Below are 12844 nucleotides of genomic sequence, written 5' to 3'. Positions count from 1 at the left end.
ATATATCAACCAGACTTTCTCGGCAGTCATTAGCGATAGAAGTAATAAAAAACACACATGGTCGAAAGGGAGTATAACAGCACCTGGAATAATTGTCACTAAACAATCTTGAGTTGTTTTTACATTCTGATAAAATTACCAACATGAACTTCTTCAACTTCGTACTTTATTTGGCCGGCTAAGTATTTTTGTTTGAGCGTCACTTGTGAGTCTCTTGTGGACAAAACAGGCGTCTGGCGTACACAATTTAATCCTAGTATCTATGATGAGTTTATTAACTAGCAGTAAATTTAACTCTGAAAGTAAACATTGTTCTTTTGAACAAGATTAAAGAATATCCCAAGGAAGATTTCAGATCCAAATTTTCGGAAAAATGGAATGTCTATTATTTTCACTATTGTTGGAGTCTTTTCCTTGATAGGGATATTTATTTGCTTTTTCCTAAATAGATTTTTTTCATTTGATTGAAGGATATCACATATACAGTTATGTCTGCTAAATATCTTGACATGTACCTTTAAATGGAGTATGACGATCACGGCACAGGATATCTTTAATTTTCCTATTGTGAACTTTTCATTTCTATGTGGCGAAACTCTTATAGCAACTGTATATGGAGAGTGTATTGGACAATTGATTTCATACCCGAAGGCTTCCATTCCCTATCCGGACGTTCTAAATATTGACAATTGTAGTTTCCCGATGTTTAAATCGATTAGAAAGACCAGTCATGATAACAAACAAAAACTGAGGGAATCACACGAACATAAAAGGATCAAGACCTGGATTATATGCCTGCCCTTGCGGTCATAAATATTTCGAGCACGATTTTCCTACTCAGACTCAGAAATCAACCAATCGAAATACTGGATTTGGTGTTTCGAGCACAATTTTTGTACTCAGAGTACTGAGTAAAGTTTTATGACCGAGGGCCCTGGTATCTTTGATGAGTTTTTAGAAATCTGTATCACAGATTACCAGTAATATGTTCCACCTGACGTAACAACAATCTTGTTGGTTTCTCGTTTACGAATGCGATTTGTCATAGGATTTTTTGTCAGGAGCAACACAACGGGTGCAATAAGTGGATTAGGGACTTCTTACACTTCCGGTACAACATTGCTTGGTTGAATCGAATGTGTCTTTTAGTTATGGGTTAACGTGTCTATTTTTCAGTCGACTTATGGTTTTTAATTGTCCCTTGTTATTTTCTATCTTGTATTTCGTGTGTACAGAAGCGTCATATTAAATTTAAAGTGCACGTTTCCAAATATTAAAACTGTTTAATCAGATTATGGAATCATTAGTTGTCGAAATTAAATCAGATTCATTTTGAATTTTCTCCTTTATTCTTATGACTGAAAAGGCGCTTGACGCTTACGTTAATTAAATCAGATTATACTCTCTTCTATGGGTATTTTTCACATACCATTTTCCCTTTTGAATAAGCAATTTCTTGTATTTATTTTTTGCTCTGCTATGTATGTTTAAGATTGGAAATTTAGGTCCAGTGTACGACGTTGACAATATGGAGGGAACCAATAAAACTGTTCTCAATTGGTTCCCTTATGACCGTGTGTGATTTGTATTATATATATACGCAGTTAAATCAGGTTGAAGTGAAATCGTTATTCCAAATCAACTTAACGTAAAGAACACTATTAACAATTCTTGCTGAACAAATTATTCTTGTAACGACTAAGCTTCACGGCCAGAGAATATATTCAACAATTATAACCAAATATTTGTAATCCCTCAAAACAAAAGATTCTTTATAGACAAAGAAACCTGAGGAATGAAGAGACATTATACAAGGCCCGATGAAATTTCTGCCTATCGACAGGAAAATAACTTGTTATGAAGTTACACTAGTTTTGTCAGCAATCAACCTATTTAAAATAGTTTAAATAGGTGGAAAACGAAAAATATTCAGCAGAAGTGTTCATTAAAAATCAACAAAAAGCACTTTATTTCAATTTTTCAGTATTACAGAATACCGTTTCAATGAATGCTCGTAATTTTCAAAAGCATGTCGAAAGGATCTAATCTTCTTGAATCTAGGTGTTGAACAATCAATAAAGACTTTTTGTATTAGATTTTCGATGGTATTAAAAAATATAGTAATAGAAATAAGATTATCCAGGTCTTTAGAAATTGTGATCAAAGATTATTTGAACGTCTATAAAAATATGGAGATGTGGTATGACTGCCATTGAGACAACTATCCAACAAAGTTCAATAAAAGTGGATGTAAGCAATTATAGGCAACCGTACGGCATTCAGCAATGAGAAAAACCCATACCGTATAGTGGCTATAAAAGGCCCCGACATAAAAATATGAAACAATTCAATTGAGAAAACTAACGGCCTAATTTATAACAAAACAATTTACGAAAAACAAATATGACAGACGTGAACCAATGACAACCACTGAACTACATGCTCTTGACTTGGGACAGGTACATACAGAATGTGGCGGGGTTAAACAATGCTGGTTAATATCAAAGAAATCACTGCTCTTATCTATTCTGATATCCAAAACGGCCAATTAACAATTTTCTTAATCTTAAATATATGAACCCAGTTTATTTCATCAAAATAATGCTACTCTAAACATTTGCTAGCTTAGAATGAAAACACATTTAAAACATTAAATATGGAATTCACTATTGAAATTACTTTAGCTTTATATATTCGTTACTATAATTCATCATCTATACTTTTCATTTTTTTTCCGTTCGGTGAAACGTTACTTAAAACCAACACTTACGATTTGCATATATGAACTTTTATTAGGTATGTAGACCACAGGTTGAACTCTGAATTCCATGATTACGTAAGCGTGTTTGCTTTTTGAGGTGTTTTAAAGACAGATTCAAGGGTTGGTAAACATGACTTAAAAATTTGTTTAATCCTCTCATCACGTTTAAGTGATTCAGACAAAACGTTCAGATGATTTGGATTGTTTGAGAGTACCAGGATGTTATGGTTCCTTATGATTACATATTACATAACAGGTATGTAGATTATGTAGATAGTATATGAAATACGATCAATTGTAAGGTCAATTTATAAGGTTTTTATCGTTTTAATAGGCCATAGAAAGTATTTAGTTTTCAGCTTATAACTGTATCGATAAAGATTTCATAAAGTGGTACTAGTATACATTATTGAAAATGTACATATATAATACCCATTGGCCAAGGTTTTGTTTTATTGGTTGTTTTCAGAGCTCTCGATACAATAAAATTTTAAATTCCCAGTTTATAAGAAAGAAAAAATGAAACTGCAATAGAGGAAAAAATAACAATCGGAAGAGGTAAGATGTAGAACCAGGGCAAACACATTAGACCAAAGATAAGCAAGAGTCTGTTTAACAAAACGAAATACTACTAGCAGCATCAACCGTTTTAAATGTCATGGATGACCTCGTTTGTTTCGGAAGGGCTTAAATATTTTAGTGTTAAATACAGGGACCATTAAGTAGAATGCTGGACTAGTGAAGTAAATTGTTAATAGCAGAAGTGCAATATGTTGTGGAATAAAAAAAAAAAAAAAAATTATTTTAGTGTTTGAGAAACCTAAAGATATTACTTTAATCTTACACATGTTTTTTTTTCTAAGTTGATCTTATCTTGCTTGATTTTAACTATGATAATTTCAGCATGGTACAATAATTTTCGGAAATGGTATATTTAAAAACAATCATATTATTTAGACTCATCAATTGTGATTGAACATGTTTTAAACCTTGCCTTCATGGTAATTGAAGGTTGATCTACGTTCAATTGCACATCCATGCTTTAATACAAGCCATAATAACCTAAAATCATCAGTTGACGAACAATGGCTTCCATTGGCTAAAATACGGTTATAACTATTACCTCATCAATATTCCTTCAACCGTCAACGCCAATTTCCCTTTTGCTATATGACAATCTATTGGTCATTGGATGTCCTGCAAGATCGCAAGCCAAAGTCAATAAAGGTTATAACTACATGTGTAGTGTAGTTGTTTAAACATCACAACTGGAATGTATGGGGATAAACATCGATATGAAGGGTCATTCGGGTCACAATGCAACTTTTTACGCGTTAGCTGAAGAAATGCGTTGTAGTTTGTTCGCGCACCATAGAGCAACCGTTTAGTTCAGTTTATGTCGTGTTAGCCCCTTTTTACACACTAATCAATGTCAGCTTCTGTAAAAATATACGAACGAGACACATTACTTATATTTCTACGAGGAAAGTTGTTTTTTTCACTTTTTCTTCTCACGTGTTCATGATTTTATTTTAGATTTCACTTCATCTCAATCAGATCTCTGTTCCAAAGTACTTACGATAGATTGTGATGGTCAGTATGTGTCATCTAAAGATGAGTCTGTATGTGCGTCAGACTTTGTCACTTATAAAACTTGGTGAGTTTATATTTATTGACAAAAAAAAGTTTTATATCGTGTCGATCCTCATCATAATCACCAGTCCTGACGCCGCTAGGGACAGTAAAGGGAGACAATGCACCTGCTTAGATTCCCAACCCGTAATCTGATATTCGGTAGGGAAAACTTACAAGGACACGGAAGAAGTGTCGTTTAGGACAGGTAACATGTATAAGGGGAACTCACACACGATTAGAAATCTTAGCAAAATTTAAGTGACCCAGAGATGTATGTTGTCGAAAAATTTGGTAAGTTAGCAGAATTTCTCGAAATCGATTCAGTTGAACACAAGAGCGAAATATATATAGATTAATTTATTGTATATAGATTTTCTTTGAAAATGGTGTTTCATATTTCATCATTTTTCCACCATTATCATGCGTTTATACAAAGAATTGACAGTCATTCTTATGTTTTTCATCGTTTGAAATATTTTAAATTTTTGTCCGTTGGTTTGTGCGAATTTAAACTTTTACAATTTTCTAGTTTACAAACGAAGGTAGCCAATTAGAAGTCTCGACGGAAAGACAGATACATTAATGCAAACAGTTTGTACACTGATATCAGCCATATTGTTCAATTTGTTATTTATACAATGTGTTCTGATTATTTTATAGTTGTCATTTTGCACAGGCCAAATGTCGAGATGGACAAATAGTGATTATATATGACGGACCTTGCTCAAAAACAACAGATATGTCAAATGTAACTTTTGCTCGAACTTGTGGCACTTTTCGACCACCTGTAGAGATTACTACAACTAGCACAGCAACGTCCAGTATTAAAACAACATCAACTTTAGATAATGATCCATTTGATCAATTGTTTTGTTCTGGAATAAACAGTGGTGCTATAACATGTCCAGACACACTAGATCCTTACTGTGGGACTGATGGTAAATTCTATCTCAATAAGTAAGTACATGTAAAAATCAAGACAGATGGATAATTCTTACATGAGCTACAGTGCGGGTGCCACATTTGGAGCAGGACTTGCCTACCCTTCATCTGAGATCATCCCGGTTTTTGGTGGGGTTCGTGTTGCTCAGTCTTTAGTTTTCTATGTTGTGTTTTGTATACTGTTGTTTGTCTTTTGGTCCATTTCTTTTTTTGCCATGGTGTTGTCAGTTTGTTTTCGACTTATGAGTTTAAATGTCCCTTTGATATCTTTCGCCTGTCTTTGGCTTTCTGCAAGTTAGTTGTTTCTCGATTTACCTTTTAAACGGCAGTGATTTTTTTGTCTTTAAATATATAGAAAAATATTCATCAGTAATTTAAAACCAAAGAAATCATTTTCAGCGTGGTATATAGTAAAAACAAAGTAAAAAATATCAAAAGCAACTACATGTTGATGTATTTTGTTTATTAATGTCTTTCGGTTGTTGTAGCATTGTCATGATAACAATTACGAAGAGAAGGTTAAAAAACTGGAGCGTGTTTCTAATTTCACAATACACCATATCAATTAATGACGAAATAATGACCCGCTATGGTGTATATCTATGATGGAAAATTGTAAATTATTAAATACATCAAAAACTGACCAAAAACTGTTCAGATCTTCGCCTCCTAAACTATGTATATTTTGAATTACCTTGATATGACCGCTAAAATGATCAATTGTAAAAATATATCGAAACAGTTAACCACATATAGTTTCATTTTGGCATGACAAGAACTGTCCTTTAATAGAATGGGTTTGTTAAGCATTTCCTTCAGCAGAATAACTTCTAAAGATGAAACATCAAGAGAGACCTATGTTTAAGTCCACAAAAAATGTTTCATTTTTGTTTTACTCTTAGACTATTAAATCGATATAACACTGTTTAGTTTATTTTTTTTTTATTATTCTGACACTACAAAATGTAAGGTTGAGTATTCGAACTTTTAAAATCAAAACAGTAATTAACTACTGTTTGTACATCAAACAAACTCGATAGACCGCTGAGTCAATATTTGCATTACACTTAAATAGGAATCTAAGACTTACATCTGGAATCTGATTATAAGCTCCATCAGTTCACATTATCATAATAAAATCTTTACAACTGTAAGACTCTGATTAGAATTCCTACAAAATAATTATTTTTCTGTGTTTTAGGTGTTATTTCCAAACAGCCAGGTGTACAAATCCGAGTTTATCAATACAACCAATAGGATTGTGCAAAGGACCCACGCCTACGCCAGTAGGGTAGCAAATTATTGTCGCAAATTATGCTTAATACAGCTTTGATTAAAATCGGATATGTATATTATTCTACCAGTCGTTTATGAAGTGAAGCATACTGTTGGTAGCACAGACATCTGCGTTTGCATATGGGCGTCAATTAGAAAATAAATAAAGCTTCTGGGTATGATAAAAAACATACTGAGTAAAAAAGTTTAGCAATAATTATTTTTATTTCATCTTTCAAAAATAGATTATTCTTCTAAACATGACAATCAACAAATTATTATTTAAAAATAAACAAAAAACCACAAGGTGCATTTTTACTTGAATACAATCAATGTTAGCAATTCAATTCCATAACTTTCAAAATCTTTAATCTAATCTTTTTTAACTAAAATATATGTTGCTCAGTTTTTTACTTGGTGTATAAATAAAAGGAATTGTGTTGTTACGGTAATAAATCGCCTCATTTGACAAGTGGTGAATGTACATCTGCAGAATTTGCTGTTTTCAAGATTCTACTTTGAATTATGTTACAGTGAATTTGTATAATCAGGGATTATGTAGAATCCCTGATTTTTCAGGGATTATGTAGAATCACCAAAATCATTAGTGATTATATATAATCCCTGAAAATGACCAGTGATTTTACATAATCACTGAACATTTATATAATTATTCTACAAATTCCCTAGTATGATTTCAGGGATTATCAATAATTCAAAGATCCTGTGTTTGATAAAAATTAGATAAAGATAACTTGTCGTTTGTGTTTTCTTATTCCTTGAAAGTTTAAGTGAACAGTAAGTATTTAAATTGTTTAAAGCCTCCTACCATCTCTTATATTTCATATAGATTACACTCTTTACATCCTTATACATTAACATAAGATTGGGGCTGGTGGGCATGGATCTAAAAAATAACAAAACTTAAATATCTGACGATGATATGCAATCTATTTAATTTCAAGTTCATCATGGTTTACCAAGATCATTTATATGACAAAAAATGTTCAAACTGTAAATCCACAGTGCATTTTATTTGTAGTAAAACAAATGGCGAGGAAGGTTATGAAACCTCTGTGTGTATTTTGTGTTCAAATGAACAAGAAATTCAAACTGAGAGAACTGACGAACTAAATGTATAGAAAAATTCGTAAGGGTTCCGCGGAACCCAGTGTCTCGCCTACTTTTGCTGTTGTCTATGTTTTCAGTGTGATAGGAAAATGCACACAATAGATTAATTTAATAGTTACTGAAATGGTTTATGTATCTAAAAAATGTTTTAAAAACTTTAACTGCAGACTGAATGTAATGTTAGCTGGAAAAAAAAACTAAGTCCATTTATAAGTAATGTACGGATAAACAGGAAATAATTTGTTTTTAAATTTCTTTCTAGATACTAGCTTTTGATCATAAACAAGTTTCTGTCCAAGTTTGGTACAAATCCAGGATAGTTTAAGAAAGTTATTATTTTTTTTTAAACTTTAACCACAGAGTGAATGTAATGTTTGTTTTTTAAAATATTGTGCTTAATATTTTAATATTATATGCTTAATAATTTAGTATATTGTTCCTAACATTTTGATATGTTGTGCATAACATTTTAATGTATTCAAGGTTGTCATTTTAACATATTGTGCTTTACATTTTACAATCTATATGTTTATAATGATGTTTTAATATGATTTTAAAGAATGAATTACTTAACTTTTATCCATTTTCTATATAAATGAAACTAATTCTTCATTTCAGTTATTCTGTATAATCCCTGACATTTTTTCTAGTGATTATACATAATCCCTGAAAATTTTAGTGATTATATATAATCCCTAAACTAACCAGTGATTCTACATAATCCCTGAACATTTTAGGGATTCTACATAATCACTGATTATACAAATTCACTGTAACATATCCATATCTCTTAATTCTAACAATAGCGCTAAATGAAGATTTTAACCATTAACCTTATCATGACAAATGTAATCAATGATTCTAACAGGCAAACACGTCTAAATGGCTCGTTTTTTTTCTTTTTCTTTTAGTGTTGCTTGTGCGGGTGCACTCGACTCCAATCTTAATTGACTAGGATTGTCAGTTTTCCTACCGAAGGTCGGTGGTTTTCACCGGGAACTCCGGCTTCCTCCACCAATAAAAACTGGCCGCCACGAAATAGCCCAAAAGCGGTGCTTAAAATATAAAACACCAAAAATCAAATCAAATCAATCTTTTTAGTGTTTCGACCTTTAATACAGGAACTAACAGACATAAAATAACCGAAGACTGCTCTAAGTCACATTAAAGTATAAAAAATACAAGTATAAGTTATATATCAAATGGAAAAAACATATGAGAATTCCACTGACAAGGTTTCTTACTTGGGACAGGCAAATGAAAATGTTGCATTAGTAAACAAGTTGCTTTATATCTCAGTTATTCGAATAACAAACGATAAACCAAAAAAAAACACGCACAATACAAATAGCTAAGAAAAACCTATTTAACCCTATAATAATGCATCAATACAGGTACTACGTGATAAGGTATCAAAGAATATCTGCAATTACTGATAGCAAACCTACTGAAGAAAATCTTGACGGCCTTTACTCTTATATCGGCGGTTGTACTTCGAAGCATCATAGGAAATATTTCAAAACCCCATTAGCCGTATGATGTCTGCGCTTTTGTCAACACAACCCCAAAATCAGTCGATGGTACTGTAGTACTCTGTCTAACTAGTCACTACAGACGTCTGGATTTTTGTCCACTACCGCAACCCCAAAATCATTAGATGGTACTGTAGTACTCTGTGCAAGTAGTCACAGCAAACGTCCGGATTTTTGTCCACCACCACAACCCCTAAATCAGTAGATGTTGCTGTAGTTCTCTGTCTAACTAATCACTACAGACGTGCGGACTGTTGTCCACCACCACAACCCCAAAATCAGTAGATGGTACTGTAGTACTCTGTCTAACTAGTCATTACAGACGTCCGGAATTTGTCCAACACCACAACCCATAAATCAGTAGATGTTGCTGTAGTACTCTCTGACTAGTCACTACAGACGTCCGGACTTTTTCCACCACCACAAACCCAAAATCAGTAGGTGATACTGTAGTACTATATCGAACTAGTCATTATAGACGTCCGGACTTTTGTCCACCACCACAACCCATAAATCAGAAGATGTTACTCTAGTACTCTGTCTAACTAGTCACTACAGACGTCCATGATTTTTGTCCACCACCACAACCCCAAATCAGTAGATGGTACTGTAGTACTCTGTCTAACTAGTTACTACAGACGTCCAGGATTTTTGTCCACAACCACAACCCCCAAATCAGTAGCTGGTGCAGTAGTACTGTGTCTTTCTAGTCACTTTTCTTTTCTTATGTATCGTATCTATTAGGCGTATAAATATTGCATTTGTACTGACTATGGAACATGATTCAAATTGGGTTACTTAGTATTTCCAATCACCGAAAGTCCGGACGACTCTAATAACTAAGTATCTATTTTGTGTCTACTAGTAAAGTCCGTTACGGCATGGGTAACTATGTATTATCAATAATTACTCTCAAGCATGATACGAGCAAAAGAAGAAATTGATTTCCTCGGCAGCTGGATAAAAGTTGTAAAGGACAGTCGAACGTATGGACACCACCAACACTATATACCACCTGCTCCAAAAAGCGAGGGTACGATAAGTATCTACATTTGGAGTGTTGTTTGTGATTTCGTTGCTTTCTTGAGCGATATTATCCAACGCTAAAAACCACTGTGGTACACTCTTTTAATAGTAAAACACCTTTCAAACGATAGAAGATAGTTTGCAAACAAAAATAAATACATAAATAAGTAAATAAGGCAAACTTTCTAACTCACTCGATTTTTAACCTCAGGCTACATTTTTAAATACCTTTACTTCATGTCAATACAGAAGTTATTAAAAAAAATTAATTGTTAACCAGTTCTTATAATTAGTCTAGGTCAAAATTTAAACACATCTATTTAAATAGTGTGGGTACAATGACATCATACTGAATAACATATAAGTATAAGGAATTGCAGTTTCTACAGGGATTTTAAGAGACTTATCTGTGAAAGAATAATGGGCATGTATGTATACTTTAAATGGAAAAAAGGCTGCATGCTGTCATAGTTGTGATTGTCATTATCTTTGTCGTATTAATTATGTAAAGAAGTCCCCCTTTTCAGTAATTTTGATTTTCCGATTTTTTTTAATTTTACCTCTGATTTTACTTTATTGTAGTAATGGGGCAATGTATCGTGCACATCTGCTCTTTTTTTATATTTTCTTTCTTTCAGGCGTGTTTTGTCAGGTCATGCAATTGTTTACATTCGTTGTCAAGACATTGGACACTGTAGCTATGTACTAAACTTTTACAAATTAAAGAAACACTTTTTCTTCCACTTTATTTTAAGATGTCATTTTAACTGAGTTTAGACACTAAATTATTTTATTGTTCTTTTATGTATATTTATGTGTGTGTATTTTTTTATAAATGTCAATATATGTTTCAATTGTTCAATTTATAATCTGACCAGTACTTTGGACAATACATATCTTGGGAATTTCCCTTCCAAATTTGGTTGTCGGTAAGCTAACAGTTTTATTCATTCTTTTTTTTATATTACAACAAAACGATTTAACCTTTAGTTAGTTTATATACACATACGTATTGCAGATCAAGAATTGTAATTAACAAAGTATCTATAAAGCGTGTACACTTATTGGTAAAACTGTTTTGATAATAGATTGAGGTTTAAATTGATTTTTTCTATAAACTGTTTACAGAATAATCCATTTAAACCTATAAATAAATGTTTTTTCATTGTGGCTTCCCTTTTTCTACATTCAAGATATTTGATCCATATGAAAATAAAATCGCCGAGTTGGGGACAGTGTAATTTGACAAGCCAAACGGGTGCTGTAAAAGGGGCATTTAGCTGTAAAATTCATGTTCACCGATATTTCATTTATTACATACTAAAGCGAAAATACATATTACATAAAGTATAAAAAAAAACAATTAACTATGCATGGGCTCGTTATATAGTATCAGCATTTCGTGTGTATTTTAGACCAGACGCCATCTAATAAATATAACAATCATTATGACATCTGAAGAATTCCGATGGTCTATGACCCGATGTAATAAATACAAATAAGATAAGCACGTGCCATCGTATAATGAGGATTTTTCTAGGTCTGTTTGATTTCATGTTTGATTAAAAATCTATGTCAATCATCGTTTTAACTTGAAAGTAGTAACAATCACTGTAAGTATAGTATCAGGCTGATATCGTGTATTTTCAAGTGAATCAGTCCACTTTTTTCGAGCGTGGATAAGGTTTTTTTTCGAGTGATATTACATGCGATCAGACCGATTTATTGCTATTTCGCAAGTATAATGGTTTTATTCATGACTGTTCGTCTTATTCTGAATACTATATAATTTTAAGCACAAATTTTGCACAATTTATTCAGCGTCTTACTTTGTTCGTGTTTTTTTCGAGAGCAACATTTAAAATGTCAAATTTTTTTAACAAACGTTCCGAGTTTTTCAAAGATATTGTGAATAAGAAAAAAGGGATTCTTTGCATTTAAAACTGATTTTTTTCTAGTTTGTAACTGTAGTTTAGTGAAGAAAAATATTATATATTCCCAATAAGACACAAAAACATATTACAATGTTGATCAAATTGGACTATTTACGATTTAATGCTAATTTTCTGTACTGAAAACATTTTTTCAATAACCTACTGTAGCAATATAATATTACGATATAAAAGAAATCACTGGGTCCTTTTTTAAAACAGTCTTTAGAACTAAGTACAGAGGACTCATAATCTTTTCAATTTCATTTCATGCTACCTTTGTTTTTACAGTCAATGATATTTTATGATTAATATATATTTCTGTGGCGAACTCCTGAGTTTTAAAAATATGGATAAAAAAAAAAACAAGGATTTACCTTCATCCGGATCGCTCAAAGCCGGAAATGTAAAATGTATAAGAACCTACACAGTCGAAGAGCTATATGACCTAAATGTACCTAAACAATAGCCAAATCCATCTAAGGTTCAACTTTGCAATTTTTTGAAATTTATAAACGGAAAGTTTTGGATGATTAATTGTTGGTTGCTTAATTCCAGTGGCAAATATGGCATGCATGTTCAGGACGGGAACAAGTTAATAATAAATACAA

The 12844-nt window shown here is 32.3% G+C and overlaps 2 protein-coding genes across 2 annotated transcripts in view; both read left to right on the top strand.

Annotated features, from left to right (window-relative positions):
* Positions 1-2922: 2922 nt before the first annotated feature.
* On the top strand, positions 2923-6918 carry LOC127702484 (four-domain proteases inhibitor-like). The gene is made up of 4 exons (XM_052206696.1): positions 2923-3017; positions 4298-4418; positions 5057-5353; positions 6540-6918. The coding sequence occupies exons 1-4, from the start codon at positions 2981-2983 to the stop codon at positions 6631-6633; spliced, it is 549 nt and encodes a 182-aa protein (XP_052062656.1). The 5' UTR covers positions 2923-2980; the 3' UTR covers positions 6634-6918.
* A 3689-nt stretch (positions 6919-10607) lies between these two features.
* The window catches only part of LOC127700331 (uncharacterized), a 65405-nt gene continuing 63168 nt past the window's right edge, over positions 10608-12844 (top strand). Inside the window, exon 1 of the mRNA XM_052203742.1 lies at positions 10608-10730. The gene's annotated coding sequence lies outside the window, so the exon portion shown is untranslated. The remainder of the gene's footprint in view (positions 10731-12844) is intronic.

This window comes from Mytilus californianus, unplaced genomic scaffold (assembly GCF_021869535.1).
Source record: "Mytilus californianus isolate M0D057914Y unplaced genomic scaffold, xbMytCali1.0.p SCAF_5, whole genome shotgun sequence".
Lineage (NCBI taxonomy): Eukaryota > Metazoa > Mollusca > Bivalvia > Mytilida > Mytilidae > Mytilus > Mytilus californianus.
Note: the sequence above shows the minus strand (reverse complement) of the source record. Positions and strands in the feature narration are given on the sequence as shown.

Bases quoted from the DNA above. Each gene is read 5' to 3' on its own strand.
- LOC127702484 (XM_052206696.1), top strand. From the start codon at position 2,981: ATGTTATGGTTCCTTATGATTACATATTACATAACAG. The intron at 4,419-5,056 runs GTGAGTTTATAT...ATTATTTTATAG, and splicing joins TTTGTCACTTATAAAACTTG to TTGTCATTTTGCACAGGCCA. The intron at 5,354-6,539 runs GTAAGTACATGT...TCTGTGTTTTAG, and splicing joins GGTAAATTCTATCTCAATAA to GTGTTATTTCCAAACAGCCA.